The sequence below is a fragment of the Podarcis cretensis genome (genome assembly GCF_951804945.1).
Source record: "Podarcis cretensis genome assembly, chromosome: 13".
Taxonomy (NCBI): Eukaryota; Metazoa; Chordata; class Lepidosauria; order Squamata; family Lacertidae; genus Podarcis; species Podarcis cretensis.
In genome coordinates this window covers 42,076,864-42,095,823 of record NC_137182.1, presented here as the reverse complement: position 1 = coordinate 42,095,823, position 18,960 = coordinate 42,076,864, and the positions used below count along the sequence as shown (strand labels likewise).

General features: G+C 46.1%; 1 protein-coding gene across 1 annotated transcript; it reads left to right on the top strand.

Annotated features, from left to right (window-relative positions):
- The first annotated feature begins 9,294 nt into the window (after window positions 1-9,294).
- Window positions 9,295-18,711, top strand: LOC307201252 (cardiotrophin-2-like). The gene is made up of 3 exons (XM_079950300.1): window positions 9,295-9,714; window positions 16,127-16,257; window positions 17,029-18,711. The coding sequence occupies exons 1-3, from the start codon at window positions 9,528-9,530 to the stop codon at window positions 17,488-17,490; spliced, it is 780 nt and encodes a 259-aa protein (XP_079806426.1). The 5' UTR covers window positions 9,295-9,527; the 3' UTR covers window positions 17,491-18,711.
- The last annotated feature ends 249 nt before the right edge of the window (window positions 18,712-18,960 follow it).

Sequence of the window (18,960 nt, the reverse complement as noted above, 5' to 3'; positions counted from 1 at the left end):
AGGTGGGACCGCAGGAAGGTAACACCTTTTACTAGGACCAGCTAAAATGCAACAAGACAAGCTTTCAAGGGCTGTGTACAGACTCCAATTTATTCTACATCCATTTAGCACTGCCTTGGGAAGCAGCATACGCACGACTTAGCCGCAATCTGTATCTATCCTGTCCTTTCTTATGAAATGCTGCATTTTGGCACGTTTTTCCCAAACCAGATTTGATCCGAATTGAGAAAAAGAACAACCTAGCTGCATATTAAGCTGGCAATGTTTCTCCCGAATTATTCTTCTTCAAGCTGGATGTGAAGCAAAATGAACAGGGGATACGGAAAGAGAGAAAAGATGGAGTGCAGAAAGAAAAGGTTTCAGACAGGCTGAAATTCAGTCCTGTGTGTTACTCAGAAGTACATCTTGTTAAACTAAATGAGGTTGAGTGTGTGTAGCGCTGCACATTTACTTTGGAGTAAATCCTACTGAATTTAATGAGACTTACTTCTGAGTAGGCACGCTTAGGATTGCACTGCTAGCTTCCGCTCCTGGGCACATTTTTTCAGTGGTACGCCCCAACTGAATTCATTGTCACTTATTTCTGAATAAATGTGCATACAAATCACACAGGCAGGTAGATTGCTAAATGCAGAACAGATATTGCATCTTCAAGAGGAGCTGCACCTGTTGCATGCCTGCCTGGCGCATGCCTATTAGAACTACAGAGCCTGTGCCAGAAATTGTGTGGCGACCCAAAACCTATGACAGAAGGGTGGGCTGGCAGCAGTAATTCAGCCGTGAGAGGAATCTAACACTCTGCACATGCTCAGGAGATCTTCCTCCTCAGTGGGGTGGGGCAGGGAGGGAAGAAAGCGGCAAGCTTCTGTCAAAAAAAGCAGCTGTTTTCACAATATTATTTTTTTTTACATTTTTTTACAATTAGCATGTGTTTTTCTCCACGGTCTATTTTCTTTTCCCATGCCATCCCCCCCATGCTTTTCAAAGCCTATGAGACAGAACCAGTTAATCTCCGAAAGCTGCTTTATGGGGATTGGACTTGAGAAGCTCAGCCATGTTCCCACACAGCGCTCAGATCCTTGCGGTGAGTCAGAGGCATTTTTTGGGGTCGCCATTACCTTGGCCTTTGGAAGGCCAAGGGGGGGGAGGCCCACGTGCTTCGGGACCCAGTGGTACACTTAGATAATTTTAGGCTGAGGAGGATTTAATGCTCTATGCTCTTAAAGAGGCCCCCTCTTTCAATAGGACCTGCATTCTTTCACTAAGCCCCCCCCCCCATGTCTACACTGTGCATTTAAAGCGGTGTCATGCCACTTTAGACCCTCGTGGCTTTGCTCAAAGAAATCCATCGTTTGTCCAGGGTGCTTAGAGTTGTGAACAGGCCCCCATTTCACACACCGCCCCCCATGGCTACAGTCCCTAGAGTTCCCTGGGTTTGGATTTCATGGAAGCTGTTTTTATTTTATTTGCGGGGGTTTCATTTTAAACATATTCTGTGGTTCCTTGAGCAATTGGAAAAGGTGTGTGTGTATGTATGTATATAGTGCTTTTTCTAAAAGAAAAAAATGTTTGGGGTACTCTCATTTTCCTAAAGGTAAAGGTAAAGGTACCCCTGCCCGTACGGGCCAGTCTTGACAGACTCTGGGGTTGTGCGCCCATCTCACTTAAGAGGCCGAGGGCCAGCGCTGTCCGGAGACACTTCCGGGTCACGTGGCCAGCGTGACATCGCTGCTCTGGCGAGCCAGAGCCGCACACGGAAACGCCGTTTACCTTCCCGCTAGTAAGCGGTCCCTATTTATCTACTTGCACCCGGGGGTGCTTTCGAACTGCTAGGTTGGCAGGCGCTGGGACCAAGCAGCGGGAGCGCACCCCGCCGCGGGGATTCGAACTGCCAACCTTTCGATCGGCAAGCCCTAGGCGCTGAGGCTTTAACCCACAGCGCCTACTCATATTGAAATACTGCCTCTCAATGAGGTGAAACTTAGATTCACAAAATGTTTAGGGGTATGCGTACCCCCAGAAAAAAGCACTGTATAGATTTCTATAAGAGCCCTGCAGGCAAGCCTGGCCCCAAGACACTCTCTGCTGCCTAAGATGACAGACAAGGTGTACAAAAGCCAACCGCACCGGCAGCCAGCTCTCACTTTGGAATCATTGGGGCAGGGTCATCTGAAGGCAGCAGGCTAGGTTGGGGGGTGGGTTATAGGGCAGGCAGTGGTGGTTGGGACTGGTGGGGCAGAAAGCTGGGAGGCCAACAGTAGGTGGAGCCAGAGCGAATGAGAGGCGGAGTCAACTAATTGCAGTTTCCTCCCTCTCTTCCTCCATATTGAGTTGTACAAGAGCAACACTGAGACTAAGGATGGGGAAGCTGACATGCTGTGTCACCCTTTCAACTGATAATAATAATAATAATAATAATAATAATAATAATAATAATAATAATAATAAATTTATTTATACCCCGCCCTTCTGGCTGGGCTTCCCCAGCCACTCTGGATGGCTTCCAAAAAAATATTAAAATACTGTAATACATCAAATATTAAAAGCTTACCTAAACAGGGCTGATTGTAAGTTTTTTTAAAAAAAACAACAAAATAGGTAGGTCAGTGGGGGCTGCCTGAGGGCAGACTCAGGAGCGGAGGAAGGGGGGTGCGGTGGGTGAGGACTGCCCTCGGTGTCACCACTGAGGGGGGTGACAAAATGGCGGGCGGCACTCACTGTGGAGCCTGCAATGCACCCGAGCCACGCATCTCTGCTGGGAGTGATGCGGTGGCTTGGGCGCCCACAGGCTCCGCGCTGCCCCAAATGGTCTGCCCACCGCCTCCCCCTCAGCTGTAGGGCGGCTAAGTGGGAGGAGGCAGCCAGACTCCTCGGCAGCCCCGCGGAGCGTCCTGCCCCGGTTCACCCCGCCCCATGGGTGGCTGGCCCCACCTCTGGGTGCAGGGCACGCATGCTGCCCCAGGCACCCAATTGGCTTGATCCGCGGCTGGGCAGACTAAGGTTATTAGGCAGTATCTTATTTGTAGGGTAACTAGCATCCTATAACCAGCATTCTTGAGTCTAATTAATGCATGAAGGGGTTAATGCCATAGAGTAAACTGTCCTGCCAGGCTTATCCGCTATGCCACTTCCCCTCACCTCAGGAGGAAATGGGCAGCCAAGCCTTTTGTTGTACTCAGTCTACATATGAGGGAAAGCCTCCATGCCACAACTGGAATACTGTGTCCAATTCCGGACACCACCATGGAAGAGGGATGTTGACAAGCTGGAACGTGTGCAGAGGAGGGCGACCAAGATGATCGAGGGTCTGGAAACCATGCCTTATGAAGAACTGTTGAGAGGAGCAGGGTATGTTTTGTTTGGAAAAGAAGTGATAGAGGAGATCTGATAGCCATCTTCAAATATCTAGATGGCTGTCACATGGAAGATGGAACAAGCTTGTTTTCTCCTGCTCTGGAGGGTAGGACTCGAACCTTCAAGTTACAAGAAAGGAGATTCCGACTCAGAATCAGGAAGAACTTTCTGACAGTAAGAGCTGTTCAAGAGTCGAACAGACTCCCTTGGGAGATTGTGGACGCTCCTTCCTTGGAGGTTTTTGAACATCTGTCACGTATGATCTAGTTGAGATTCCTGCATTGCAGGGGCTGGACTACATGACCCTTGGGTCTCTTCCAACTCTACAATATTATGATTCTATGATGTACTTAATATTAAGGGTGTGTCCTGCAAACCTTCAGCACAAAGGCACTCTCAGGGCAGCTTAACCTCTTGTTATCCTCTTAGGATAAAAACCAATATAAATCAAACAATAAAAACCAGTGAAACAGCAAGAAACAACCGATAAATCATACTGAATACATATATAAAAAAATAAGGAACAGCTAGTAAAAACTATGACTGGCTTAGAAGCCCTAAAAAGTTCTAAATCCGATTGATGGATTGCACTTTCGTACCGCCCACCAACCTGGTCAATTCATGGAATTATTTTGTAAAAAAAGCACAATCCAGGAATTTTAAAAAAACCCAAAAAGCTGTAAAAACCTTGGAAGAATTGGGCTGCGATCCTATGGGGCTTATTTCTGTGCAGTCATGTAAAGGATTTGCTTTGTAAAAAGCACCCGAAATCCTCCCTGGGGACAGGAGGGGTGCCACTACCAACAAGGCCCCCTCTTTACCACCATGGAGGTGCTTGTGAAAAGGTACGCTACCCTCAAGCTCTTGGGAAGAAGAGGGAGATGGTTTTGAAAAGTGCAATCAACAAGAATAAATGCACATTCTGTGCAAAGGGACTGTGGAAGGGAACATGAGGGTCATGTTTCTGCGCCTTTCCCACTGCGACCCCCTTGTCTCCTTGAGTTCAGATAACATTGTCATTTCCTTAGGAAAACGACAGGGGAAACCCCAGCCGGCCAACCTGCTTCCTTAAGGAAAGTAGCCAGCAAAATTCCTCTGGTAGCCCAACAAGATGGATTATCGTTCGCAGCTTGACCACATAATGTTGCAACCCAGCATCACTCTTGGCCTCCCAGAGCTGAAGACAAGGCTCAGTTGCCCTCGCTCTGCAGCTAGGCTTCTCTACTCCCCAATTCCCTCTGTGTCATGGATGGGGTGAGGCCCGAGGGACAAAGGAAACCCCTCAAGCTTCTCTGTCTGCCCCACAGATCTCTCCCGAGGCCACATCCTCCTCCGTGGCCTGGATTCGAATCCCGTGTGTTTTTGCCTAGCTGGAATGTGTCCTTGCATTCAGATGATGATGATGCCTCCTGCTCACCTGGGAAGAAGGAGTGTGTGTGTAGAAACTGCCCTGCCCTTTTTGTTGGGGATTTTAGGGAAAGACTTGCCAAAAAAGTTGAAAAACATCTTCATGTATGCGACAACGGCCACGAGAGTTTTGGTAGCACAAGGATGGAAGACTGAAGAAACCCCAACTAAAGAATCATGGCAAGAAAAATTGATGGACTATGCAGAACTGGCAAAACTGACATATAAGCTACGGGAAGAGGATAGCTGTGACTTTAAGGATGAATGGGAACCCTTTACAAAGTATCTGAAGACGCAACAAAGTGAACTGGACTCCTTGGCAGGTTTTGAATAAACATTCACAAACATTTTATTGATAATAATCAGCTAAATAGTTTGAGGATCTATACAACTTTGTAACATGCAGAAAACAGCATTCTTAGAGAAACCAAGGACTGGAACTGAGGGAAGCCGGGGTGGGTGGGGTGGGTGGGTTATGTGTGGGAGGGGGGAGGGAGGAAAAATGGGGGGGGGACAAGGATGATATGTTTTTGTAAAATATGTCTTGTTATAATTTTGAATAAAAAAAAATTTAAAAAAGAAAGAAACTGCCCTGCCCATACAAAGGGAACATTTACATCCAGTGCTGTGGGTGTGGCCCTCAGGAGGTTTTCCCAGAGGGGACTGAGGCCCTCGGAGTGGAAAAGGTTGCTCTCCCTGCCCTGATCTATAACATTATGCTGGGGAAATTGCCCCACCAATTTTCAAATAGTAACAAATTTCCCGGGAACTGTAGTTTGTTCAGGGAATTGCTGGAAATTGAACCTCTGTGAAGAAGGGTCTCCTAACAAATAGCTCTGAATAGCTCAGTTGGCACAGCATGAGATTCTTAATCTCAGGGTTGTGGGTTCGAGCCCCACAATGGACAAAAGATTCCTGCATTGCAGAGTGTTGGACTAGAGGAACCTCATGGTTCCTTCCAACTCTCAGCACCCTTAAGAAACTATAGATCCCAGGGTTTGTTGGTGGGTGGGTGGGGTTCTAGCGAGACAAACAAGAAAGACTAGCAAGCACAAGGCTAAAGTCACTCTGCACCTGTTGAACAAGGACAGAATAGTCAACTCTTTAAGCACGTATAGCACACTCCGTTTAAAAAGAAAAATCTTTGTGGCGAAGAGTTCTGTGTAACCCAAAAGCTTACATTTGCCAACACCACATATGCATCTTAAAGAAATTATGTTCATTTGTTCCTGCAAAAATCCGCACCTATCCATTCTTGCTCCCTCATCCCACCCCCTGAAAGGATGTGGGTCGTAGGGTCTGGGTGAGCATCGTACTTCATTCCTTACATCATATGTGTGGTAACTGTGCCCATGTGTCCAGCACCCCAACGTGAGATTTTCAGAATGGTGACCATGAGAATCGGCTTTAAAAAAGAAAAAGGAAAAAAAGAAAACATTCCTTTCTAAACAAATCTTCCGGTATTATTTTACGATAAGCCATCTAGGCTTTTGGGTCCCCCCCCCCCCCCGCCGCCGCCCTTGACCTGACTTTCCGTAAAAGTAAATTCCGTATTGATTTTAATTTTATAATCTTTTACTATTTTATGACTATGTGCATTATCATTAACTACTTTGATGTACGTGTCTAGGTTTATAAACTTTTTTTTATCATAGTGTGTATTGTGAGTGTCAGTGTGGGTGCAAACTTCCTGGTGACACAGAGTTCTCGCTCAAACAACTGACAGTTTTGACGAAACCACACAAGAATGATCATGCTGTGATACGCCAAGGAATCCTGCTGGCCTGGCATTCTCTCCCCGACAGTGGTCAGCCTAGGTGCCTCAGGCAGGGCCACAGTGGATCAGCCATGTGGAGAAGGATGAAATTATCATTTTGGGGAAGAATATCTGCTGTAAAGATGAATGTGCTACCTAAGATGTTGTTTTTATTTCAAACAAACCCAGTGATCAGTGGGGTGGGACACTTTAAGGATTGGCAAAAAGCATTATCAAGATTTATCTGGCAGGGGGGAACCAATAATTAAATATAAACTTCTCACAGATATGAAAGAAAGAGGTGGATTCTCCCTACCAGACTTGAAATTATATTATGAGGCGTCCTGCCTTTGCCGGCTGAGGGATTGGATATTGTTGGAAAATACAGACTTACTAGATTTAGAAGGATATGATAACAGATATGGATGGCACACATATTTATGGCAAAGTCAAAGTTCATAGAAGGTTCCTGAAGCACATAATAAGAAAATCAATTTATGAGATATGGAATAGATAGAAAGGTGTGGATCAGCCATGCCATTTAAGAGCATAAGAGCCTGTTGGACTAGGCCAATGGCATCCTCTTCTTACAGTAGGCAACCCATGGCAAGCCTGAAAGCATTCCCAGCAACTGGCACAGTGGAAACAGAACATTGTCAGTGGGCTACGATCGACTTTCTCACCACAATGCCTAATTGTTTACACCTCAACCTTTCCTCTAACCTAGTAAGTACCAAATGTTTTAACATTTCGTCAAAGAGGAGTTGCCCATCCCCTTGATTACAGACTCTCCAAGTGTCCCTATTGTCCAGGGACAGTCCTGACTCAAGGGTTGGTCTGCGTAGATAGGATAATTTTTTCAGCCCAACTTCTATTCCCCATTTCCAGGGTTTCTCTGCACAAGGGGGAAAACATCCTTTGCGGTATTTGATTAGCAAATACAGTGGTGCCTTGGTCCTCAACCTAATCCGTTCCAGAAGTCTGTTCCAAAACCAAAGCATTCCAAAACCAAGGCGCACTTTCCCATAGAAAGTAATGTAAAATGAATTAATCCGTTCCAGACTTTTTAAAAAAACCCTAAAACAGCAATTTAACATGAATTTTACTATCTAATGAGACCATTGATCCACAAAATGAAAGCAATAATCAACGTACTGTACTATAAAATAAATAAGACAGTATTGTAGATGATAAAAATTAAAATTACTGTATTATTTTTTTCTTACCTGCACTGATGATAGTCGTTGTTTGGATGGGGTGCTTTTATCCATTTCTACAGTCACACAATCAATCAATCAGTAGCTGAACTGGGTTCCAGACAGTCACAAAACAAATTAATTGAAAATGCCTCCAAAACAAACACAAATTAAATAGCAAAAAGAAAAGTGCCAAACTTAAATCTGTTCCAGAAGAAGTCCATTTGACTTCTAAAATGTTCAAAACCCAAGGTACAGCTTCTGATTGGTGCAGATGCCCCAGAAACAATAGCCGACAGCCACATAGGATGTTCAGCTTCCAAAAAGTGTCCGAAAACCGAGACACTTTTGGAGTTTGAGAACCAAAGCGTTTGAAAACCAAGGCGTTTGAGAATCAAGGTACCACTGTAAAACTTTGAACTTGCTTTTCTTTTCTATTTTGGTCTGGTTGTTTATCCTGGTATCCTTGCACCCCCACTTTTTTTGGCAAATAAAAGATCCCCTGCTGTACAGTCTCTGTCCTGATCAGCTTTGGCACACACAGCAAGGCTGTTGTTGAAAGTTCGCTATCCGGTTCCACCACTACCGCCAAACCGGGCTGTAACAGTGTGTCTGAGCTTTCTTACTTAAATTACACAGCATTCTTCTTAATTGGGCAGGACTGACCTTTCGGGAACTGGTGAGTGAAGCATGTCGAGGTTTGGTCTAAGTACTTTTTGTAGTCCTTCCAATGCATTAATACTCCCAAACCAGTTTTGATAATGAATAATTATTTAACTAATCATTTATATTTTAACTAATTCGTAGATCAAGCAATTACAGTCACATATCCAGCTGCTCTTTGGAGATACTGAAGGATAAAATATGCAGTGATCAAAAGCTGTCCATTTCAACTGTACTTGGAAGTCAGTTCCCTGGAACATAGTGGGTCTCACTTTTAAGTAAATAGGCTCACGCTGCACAGCTTAAGGCAATTCATTGAAACCGCTAAAGGTTTCGGCCACATTTAAGTTTATTTTTCTGTTATATTTTCCAAAAACATTTTTTTTTAAAAAAAAAATATCTATTTTTATTATTGGATCAGCTTTGACAGGTGTCACAAGAAGCACTGGATACTCGGGGATGGGATGGCCCAGAAGAAGAAATTGCATAGGTGCCAAAATTGTTTTCTGCTAATTTTAAACAAATTTGTTTTGTTTTTTTAAATAACACTTAATTCTGAGACCCCCAATATTATAATAACGATGTAAAATGGACCCACACTTTAAAACCCCCGGGGGGGGGCTGAATTCCACCCCTGTATGGATCTTTCCCAAATAAAATGAATCCATGATTTCCAGTTCCTCCGAACTCTTCATAATTCAGCTTCTCCTATGTTGTGGTCTCTTTTTTTCTCTCTTTACTGACCTGCTGTTTTGTAATCATTTAATGCACCGGATTTTTAACTTGGCTGCTTTTCATGTTTGGATTGGCTCTGGAAAATCCTTGAAGACAGAAATATTTGGATGGAGTTGAATTAAATCATAGGGTCTGCAGCTTCCTCTCTCTGATCTTCCTGTAACCGCGGCCCCTTTAAGTCCCACGAGCTGACTTTTGGCCCTGGGGCAAGTGGACGGCCATTCATCGGTATCCCAAGGAGAAGGGGGCGGAGAGAGGCATGCGGCCCGCGGGCCGTGCCCTCTCGCCTGCCCCTTGATCTGCCCGCGCCCAGTGACCCCCGCGGACGAGCGGCTGGTCAGCGCCAAGTTTCGTGGAGGTGGGGGGGGGAGAGAAAAGGGAGAGGAGATTAGATTCCTTGTTCCGGGAACGGAGGCATGTGTGATCTCAGCCTCCTGGAATCCGCGAGTCGCCTGCGATCCCGGGATAGGACGAGGGAGGCGGCGCGGGACGGTGGGGGGAGGAAACCCGAGTCCTATAAGAAGCGCGCCGCGACGAAGGTGCAACAAGTGGAGGTGATCCGAGGCTCCAAAGGCGCTGGTGCAAGAATGGAGGTGCTTTCAGGTAGGGGGAAATTGCCAGGAAACTTGGGAAAGGGGGGGGGTGCGTGTAGAGGTAAATCCTGTAAATCCCTTCTCCCACCCCCAGCAAAAAGGAGAATGGCTCGATCGAGTTCTTGCTCTGGAAGTTTGCAAAGTTTGCAAATAGAAGTCAGAGTTCGCAGACAGCGATGGGGGAAGAGATGCCCCCCTTAAAGGCAGCTTCGATTGGAGACGTTATGGAAGGATCATTGCCATATTCTTTTTAAAGCTTTTATCTGCCTATCAGGCTGGTGTTGTTTGTCTATATGCCCTGATAAGTTGGCAAAAAAGGAGCTCTTTTTTTCTTAAAAAATGCTTAGGTGTACTCTCATTTTGACTCAAGAAAAGCACCATTTTATAGTTCAGGTTGGGAAAAATAAATACAGTAAATGTACAAAGATTCGCAAAATGTTCTGCGTACCCCCAGAAAAAAAAGCACTGGCAAAAAGGAAATGGGGAATCCCGAGTTGGGATGAGGGAAGCAATTCTGCAGGAGCTCCTAGGAGCAGGAGTGGGTAGGAAAAATTGACTGTCCCCTCCTGATTTACTTTTTTTTAATTGTCTGGAGTTTTATTATTATTATAACCTAACTTCAGCTATCCTCTTGTGAAGCAGGCTTTTTCCTTGTTTTTAAAACCAGGTCTTCTGTGCCTTTTAACAGCTGTTTAACGGGCAGGGATTCAGCTGGTAAATCTCTCCCGTGAGCCCATTTGAGAGAGAGAAAATGAACTACTACCTGTCTCACAGGTCTTAAATGCGGAAGAAACCTGCCTGAAAAGCAGTTAATCTAATGTAGTTAAGAATTCTGTGACTTTTTGTGTAATAAAAGTAATAATCGAATGGTAGTTCTGCCTTGGCTTCAGCTGACCCAGGCTGGTAAGAGAAAGGAAGTTTTTATCGGGCAGAATCATCAGGGCCAACTTCTGTTTGAACTTGCGCAGTGTACACAAGTTCAAACATCTTGGCATCTGCATGAATGAGTCTAGAGCATCTGGATGCTATGAATAAGACAAGTCTTTGGTTCAGATTTTCCCATTAGCAGTATGCTCTACAGAAGAAGCTGGTGGAAAATTAACTCAGGGTAAAGTATGCCAAATCCAAACTCTGTTCTGGAACAGGGCTACTGCTGGCTTAGCCGGCAGAAGGAGCACAAATCTTTAAATGGTGTTTTTGCTGGCTTAATTTATGCCAGGTTCACAAGTCAAAACGCTGAGCTGGCTGGGTTTAGGATCTGGCCTAAGTCCTCTTTTTGGGTCCTGCCTGTGCCACACCCCTGGAAACCCCTTTCTAGGGCTTACACCAGCCAGAGACCCTAACCCCACTCAACTCAGTGGAGCAGGACCCAGCCAGCTGAACCCACCAACATAAGCCCTGAAAAGGGGAGGGGAGCATAGCTGTCAACTTTTCCCTTTTCTTGCAAGGAATCCTATTCGGAATAAGGGAAGTTCCCTTTAAAAAGGGGAAAAGTTGACAGCTATGGAGGGGAGAGGTTCTGGGATGGGACTAGAGAGTGGGGACTTAGGCAGGATCCTGACATGGTTCCATGTGGACCAGCAACCTGCCATAAGTTATACCACAAAAAGGGTGGTGTTAACTTGAACACCATTTTAAAGGCTTGTTTCCCCCTCTGTCAGGTTTAGGCTGACAGCCGAGCGGCTGCATTGACCAAATTCCCAAGTTGTGCAGACATGTTCTTGATGTTCATTATGGGGAAGAAGCTCATAAAACATGGTTAAGTAATACAGTGGTACCTCGGGTTACATACGCTTCAGGTTACAGACTCCGCTAACCCAGAAATAGTGCTCCAGGTTAAGAACTTTGCTTCAGGATGAGAACAGAAATCGTGCTCTGGCGGTGCGGCAGCAGCAGGAGGCCCCATTAGCTAAAGTGGTGCTTCAGGTTAAGAAGAGTTTCAGGTTAAGAACAGACCTCCAGAACGAATTAAGTACTTAACCCGAGGTACCACTGTACTGTACTTCAGATGTATCTCTTATATCAACTGTCAAAAGTTGGTAGTAGAGGGCAGGCTGCTGGGTTGTTGGGACGGGCAACCCATTTGCTCACCTCTTTCCATACTAGGTGGTAAATGGTTAAGCTGATTCCACTCTCCACTTTCCCTTTCTAATCTTTCCTGTCCAAGCCAGAATTGTAAAACCTGAGCAATTTCCTTTTCTCCTTCCCTGCCTTCCTGAAGAGCAATGAATGAGAGATAAATCTTTGCACATATCTCCCGCTGCAGTACCTGAGGCCAAAGTTAAACATTCACTCAGAAGGAAATTTCTCTTCTTCTTGGGGGACTGCTATGCCTGGCCATGAAGTGCCAGTGTGTGCTTTGCACTTAAGATGGCTGGGTGCTATTCTTGGCATTCCCCCCCTTGAAGGATCACAGCTGCGGATGGCAAAGATCTCTCTTGACTTCCAAGACTGCATACAGGCCATGCTACATGTCAAACACCTGACAAAAGATTCCCTAGAATGGTAGTTTGTTAAGGGTACTGGGAATGGTAGCTCTGCGAGGGTGGACTACAGATAAAAAGGTAAAGGGACCCCTGACCATTAGGTCCAGTTGTGACCGACTCTGGGGTTGCAGCGCTCATCTCACTTTACTGGCCGAGGGAGCCGGCGTACAACGTCCGGGTCATGTGGCCAGCATGACTAATCCACTTCTGGCAAACCAGAGCAGCACACAGAAACGCTGTTTACCTTCCTGCCGAAGTGGTACCTACTTATCTACTTGCACTTTGACGTGCTTTCGAACTGCTAAGTTGGCAGGAGCAGGGACTGAGCAACGGGAGCTCACCCCGTCGCAGGGATTCGAACTGCCGACCTTCTGATCAGCAAGTCCTAGGCTCTGTGGTTTAACCCACAGCACCACCCTTGTCCCGGACTACAGATACCTTGGTGCAAATAATGTGCTTTAAATGTTAGGTATGTGCACAGCCCCCAATGCCATATTGTCTAGTATTCTATTTAGCAATAGCAGCCAACCAAATATCCCCAGGAAGCCCCCAAGCACAGCAGGAAATAATTTGCCCTCCCTGTTCTTTTGCACAATCCTAGCATCTGATTATTATTATCCCTGAACACAAGAGGTTCCATTTAGTTCATGGGAAAAAGAGAGACATAGCAGAGGCTTATTTAAAAAGCTTAAGCCTCTGTAACTCACCTCACCCAAGCAATTTTATTTTATCCTTTCATCTGTTTCTTGAATCCTCCTAGGAGTTCAAAGGGACATACATAGTTCTCATCCTGCCTGTTTCATCCTCAAAACAACTCTGTGAGGTAGCTTAGGCCGAGAGCGAGTGACTTGGCCCAAGATCACCCAGAATGGGGATTGGAACCCAGGTCTGCCAGGTCGTAGTCCAAAGCTCTAACCACTACACCACACGAGCCCCAGGCCCCCAAACTCTCCATCCTGCCCTCATAGAAAAAATGCTTCAGCCTTTTAGACATCTTTGTTTCCTTTTTCTAACTTGGAAACCCAAGACCCTAGGAAGTTGCTGCTTTGCTTAAGGCAGCAGGTAGACCTAATAATTGCTCGGTGTATTTTTTTCCCCTTTTCAAAACTGGGGGAATCGCCCATCCCACCATTTCTTCATCCCTATGTGTAACCTGAAACTAGCACCCAGAAAGAGCCTCATAACTAATTAAGTCTGCTGCCTCTTCCTACGCTCAGACTTTATGGCTTTGACGCCAAGTCAGCTTCTCTTTCCTCCTCTGCCCCCACAAGGCTTAGCACCTAGCCTGATGAAGAGCTCTGGGGAACTCTAAAGCTTGCACACTCTTTTGGGACCAGCCCCACAATACCAGGAATTAAAATGCATTTTGAAATGTCTGGAAATAAAAGCTATTGCCCTCCTGTGGACTGTGAAATGTCTTCTAGAAATTGGTCGCCTTGCATAAACCGTCACACCCTCCTCTATTTCCAGGGAGCTTCTCTGTGGGGTTCCCTGCAGTTCCTTCCCACACATAACTCCTGGGTTGTCCTCCCCACCTCTCAGCTTCTTCCAAGATAGAAACACAGGACACTGCTTCCTTCATCTACTCTGACTGGCACCTGTCCTTCCCCCAGGTTTCAGGCAAGCCCTACCTGGAGATACCAGGTACCTTTGACCTTCTGTATGCAAAGCAGATGCTCTACCCACAGAGCTACTCTGCCCTTACCCAAGATGTCTGTGATTGCTGCATGAGAGGGTGGGGAGACCAAATTGCTTGGTTGAAGAAAATCTCGTTTCATTGAGGAAATTCTTAGAAGGATTAGAATGCTTCTGGTGTGCTGTTAATAATCTGTGCATACAAATTGTCTCAGTGAGAAGGGTGGAGTGTGCCTGATAAGGACAGGCAGGAAGCCCTTGAGCTGTCTGTGATGTGTGTAGATAAGTTGATGCTGTGGTTTTCCCACTCAGGGGAAAGTGATGTGGACTTTGCCTCTGGTAACCTGGGTCAGAAATCTGATATGGGAGTGCTATTTTTGTTTATGTCTCTTCTTTGTGTATTTGTATTTGTGTGTGTATGTATACAGTACTTAAAAATCCATTTGCATATCACTTGCCCTTAAAGTACCCTTGCAAAGTAAGTCAGCTAAAAGGTTTCGCCCTTAGGTACAGACTCCAAAATACAAAACTGCAGGTCCATTCATTCCATCAGCTGTGAAGACTGCTGGTGTGCCTAAGTGAAATGCAGTTTAATGGGAAAGCTCTTCACTCTTCAATATACTATTACGTGTGGTTCCAGAATTGGCCTCCACAGTCACTTAAGGACTCACTGTTAAAACTGTATTCATGGAAGACAATCTTACTCGGCTAGGAGTGATCACCAAAGTAGAAGAACGTGCCACACACACACACCCCATTTCCCAGCAGTGTGAGATTCCCAGGGTTCCAGACGCTTGCTCATGTTTCTTTCAGAAACTGGGCATGGCAGAGACTGTGATGTCTTTATGATGTATGGATTTATTACACATATATTCAACCTGTACCTACATGGAGGGATTACAGAGCATTCACATCCTGTGAGGGTCTGGCCTCCCCCTTAAGGGCAGCATTGGAGTCAAAGGACAGCAAAAAGTCTGTCCTCTGTGCCTCTTAGTTCCAGCCTGCCATTCCCAGCCCCTCCTTCTCCTTCTTCTTGCTGCCAACCCACTCGAAGGACCTCCATCATTCAAAGTTGAAACCCTAAACCTGGCATTTGCCTCTGCCCAAAAGCACCCAACAAGAAGGGGCCCCACTCCCCTTTGCCTGCAACCTTGCCTTCCTTGATGAGTTTCCTTGATGGGTCATTACTGGCTTTTGTCTCCTGCTAATGGCCCATCCAGCTAGCTCTGCATAACCAAATCCAGGGGTTTCTGTGTTTGGCAAAGTTTAATCGCACCTTGATTAACTCTTACTTTTGCTAAATCCAGGAATTATGGAGGAACCTGGCCCCCCATAAATCAATACCAATGTTTTAAAAGGTGTATATTGCAATTAAACACAGACGCACCTTCTTCTTCTTCTTCTTCATATCTGACATGTGCATGTTCTAGAAGTTTTGCACTTTTTTGCACATATAAATATGTTTGGCATACTCAAGTTTTTAAAAACATTCTAATTCTGATCTTTTGGAGGAGAACACAAAAGCCATATATTTATGATTTTGTTGGGTTTTGTTCTGTGGTTTTGAAAGCTGCCTTGAGCGCTTCCTAACCAAGGTGGCCCATAAATATTATATTTAAGACTGTTTTCAGTCCCATTCGACTCCTGCCTTCCCCAACAATTGAGTTATCCTGCTGGGCGGGGGGTGGGGGTGGGCAGAGTTCCAGTATGGGGAGTTGTAGTTTTTTGGATCCCAGCCAACTTCAGGCATTTCCAGTTGTGGGGAATTGTGACTCTGAACACACACACACACACACACACACACACACTGCCCTATCTGCCCTCTCCCAAAGTGATTTAACATGTTAGTATAGAATAGGGAGCCATTGTTTAGAGTGTTGGACTCCAAGACCTGGAGGTCCCGCCTCAGACATGAAGCTCACTGGGTGACTTTGGGCCAGTTGCTGTCTCTTAGCCTAACCTACCTCACAGGTAGCATAAAGGGAGGGGGGCTCCTTGGAGGAAAATTGGGATGTGTATACAGTATGTACAGTTAATAAATAATGTGTGAGAGGTGTCATTGCTACTTTCTAGAAAACCCCAAAGGTCCCCTGGGTGCACGCTGCTCATTGCATGGTTCTTTGGGACCTTGCCTGTGTCTGTTGGGGGTTACACTCTGGGGGAAACCATCTGCCTCTTTTGACTTTTCCAGCCCTTTCCCCTCACAAGCATCTGCAGAGGCCCCCCCCCCTTGAGGTTTACTATGGGCTGTGAGCTTGCCCAACGCACCATCTTAACTTTCTGCTTGCTTTTTGTCTGCAGTGGATTTGCCAAGCCACCTTTCGTCATCACCACCATCTCTCTCCCAGCAAGAAATCGCACTCGGGATCAAAAATGCATACAACCTGGCCATCAACATGCAGGCTGGCGCAAAACAGCTGCTAGCAGACTATGTGAGTCCTGAGAACCTGAGAGAGAAATGAACATATTCTTGGAGAGAGAGTGTCTGTGTGTGTGTGTGTGTGTGTGTGTGTGATTTCAGCTAAGCACTGAAATTAATGAGCCTAAGACAGCCATGTCCTTTTACTTCAATATTGATTGATTGCTTTTATATCTCACGTTTTTCACCAACCCTGTGAGAGGTAGGTTAGGCTAAGGGGCAGTGGCTGGCCCCAGGTCACCCCATGAGCTTGTGTAAGTCACTTTGAGATCCCTTGGTGCAAAAATGTGGCTACAATAAAGCCAGCTATGCATGGAAAGACAGCCAGCCTTTTTCCTGAATCCCAGCGAGGATTTGAAACCTGATCTCCCAGGTCCTAGTCTGACGCTCTAAACATGAGGCCGCACTGGCTCTCCTCCGATCTGACTAGCCTTGTGTGTAAAATGATACTGGTTTGCCTTAACTCTGAGCACAGGACAGGGGCTGACGCAGGTGCGAACAGCCTAGCTGCAGTAACTTGGCCCGTGATCAGAGGCACGCTGCGTTTGAATTGTCTCCTCTTCCCCCATCCCCACCTCCTGGTTTGCGATTTCCCTGTAGCTCAGCAAGTGACCTTGGCCCAGCCTCGGAATATCTCAGCCAAACAACAACGTTACAAAAGGGTGTTTGTGAAGACAAAATGTGATTGTCTCATCTGCCGGTACCTTAGAGAAAGGGTGGGGTACAGAATCCAGGAACCCGAATGTCAAGCCTTAAGAGCTCTGTGTGTCTTTTCATTTCTCAGATGTCTATTCAGGACGAACCCTTCACAAATGCCGGTTTCAACCCTCCCGTCGAGCCCTTCCCAGGCCTGCCGTCGCCATCCCTTCCCCCCAGCGCCTGGCTGGACCTTAGCGACGCCGAACGCCTGCAGCAGAACGTCACGGCCTTCTCCAATTTGCCAGACTTCCTGTCTGCCGTCAAAAGCCAACAAGAGGTGATGAACTCCGATGCCAGTGACCTGCACCACCAGCTCACGTTGTCGCGCCTGCAGTGCCTTGGTCTGTCGAACCACCTTGCATCCATCATGGCCTCCATGGGCCTCGTACCTGCTCCGGCGATGCCGGCTGAGCCGCCGGGACTTGGCAGCTCCTTTTTCATGAAATTTTCCGGCTACCGAGTTTGCCATCTCTACCGGGATTGGGTCCTCCGTTGCGTAAAGGACCTGTCCCTGCTGGCTGACAGATACCCTGTCCCCTCGCTCTGAGGGGAAATTGTGTGGTGTTGTTTGTACCATCCCAGTTGGCTTCTGTTTTTGTGTTGGTGAGGGGAAGTTAGGAGAGTAGTAAACTTTTTCTCTCTGCCCACGGGAAGGCTGAAGGAATGAAACGCCCTTCCCTTGTGAGGAATGCTTTTCTCATGTAGCTGCCCCAGCAAAGCAACGCTGAACTGCCTCCATCTTGCCTATCTCCTTCATATTCTCATTCTTGTCCTTCTTGTCTTAAAAAAATAATAAATCCAGAATATGAAAGGAGAAAATGTTTGCAGAGGAGCAGCATTGGCTCTTCTGCCTTTTGGCAGGGCCTTAATGCCTTTGTTCATTGTGAGACAAGAGAGATGGCGCTTCCACCCCACAGCAGCCATTTTGTGAGAGCCACTTTGGCCTCTCAATATGGAAGAGGTTCTCGAGGGGAGCAGGGTATCTGGTTCCAATTTTTCCCCTCCCTGTAACACTGAACACTAAGAAACATGATGCTCAAAGGCAGTGGAAAGCCAATATAGCCTATGTGCCTTTTCTTATCCTCTGTGTGGCGCATTTAGAAATTCAACAGGTAAAGAAAGCCTGTAGGCCCTGTAGATTGCTAACGGGAGAAGCATGAACCTACTGCAGTTATTCCCATCACAGTTGTTAAAGGTGCAGAGCGGAGGTGGGGAAAGGTGATTAAGATGGAGTCCTTATGAGCAAGGCTTTTTGTGGCATTATTCCCTTTCAATCTGAACACCTTTCTACTGGACAGTGAGACACATTGAAAGAGGCTGTGTGTAGTTCAAATCCCTTACTCAGGCCCTAACCTACCTTACAGGGTTATTGTGAGGATGAAATGAGGAGGGGCAGAGCCCTATAGGCCACCTTGAGCTCCTTGGAGGCTATAAATGTAATAATGATTATTTTTTTCCCCCATTGGTTCCTCAGTGCCGAGTTAGTTCTCTCAAAGAATTATCTTGAGGGAGAAACCATTACCTATTTCATGGTATCTTGTTAACCCTTAATAGCCCTTCTGACCCCACCCTTTTCTCCAGTTATGGGGAGGAAGAGACCTCTTTCTGTGCAAACTCTGGTTTTGAGAAAGCTGTTCTCTTCAGGGCTTTTGACCCTTTAGTTTCTACTGTATGTGTTATTTTTATATTAATTATATATGTGGATATATTTATATAGCTGCAGCCTAATTATGTGAATATTGTTAAATTAAACTATTTTTAGTAGGAAGCCCAGTCATTGTGACTTTTCTTTGCCACGGTGGGGAATAGAGCTCACGTAATAAATTTCTGTCAGGTTGCTTTTATTTCCCGAACCTATGGAAGCAAGCATTCGAACGGTATATGGAAAGGGTGGCCAAGGAAGGGCTCGTGGCTGCATCCATGCGCACAGATGCCTCCCCTGTGGCCAACACCACCCTCTTACGATGCTGAAATTAGGCTTGAAAGAAGCATTTTATTAGAGTTAACAGGATAGGCT

What these genes read in the sequence shown, in the direction of transcription:
- LOC307201252 (XM_079950300.1), top strand. Translation starts at nt 9,528, where the DNA reads ATGTGTGATCTCAGCCTCCTGGAATCCGCGAGTCGCCTGCGATCCCGG. An exon ending in AAGAATGGAGGTGCTTTCAG is followed by an intron (nt 9,715 to 16,126) that starts GTAGGGGGAAAT and finishes TTTTGTCTGCAG; the next exon opens with TGGATTTGCCAAGCCACCTT. An exon ending in AACAGCTGCTAGCAGACTAT is followed by an intron (nt 16,258 to 17,028) that starts GTGAGTCCTGAG and finishes TTCATTTCTCAG; the next exon opens with ATGTCTATTCAGGACGAACC.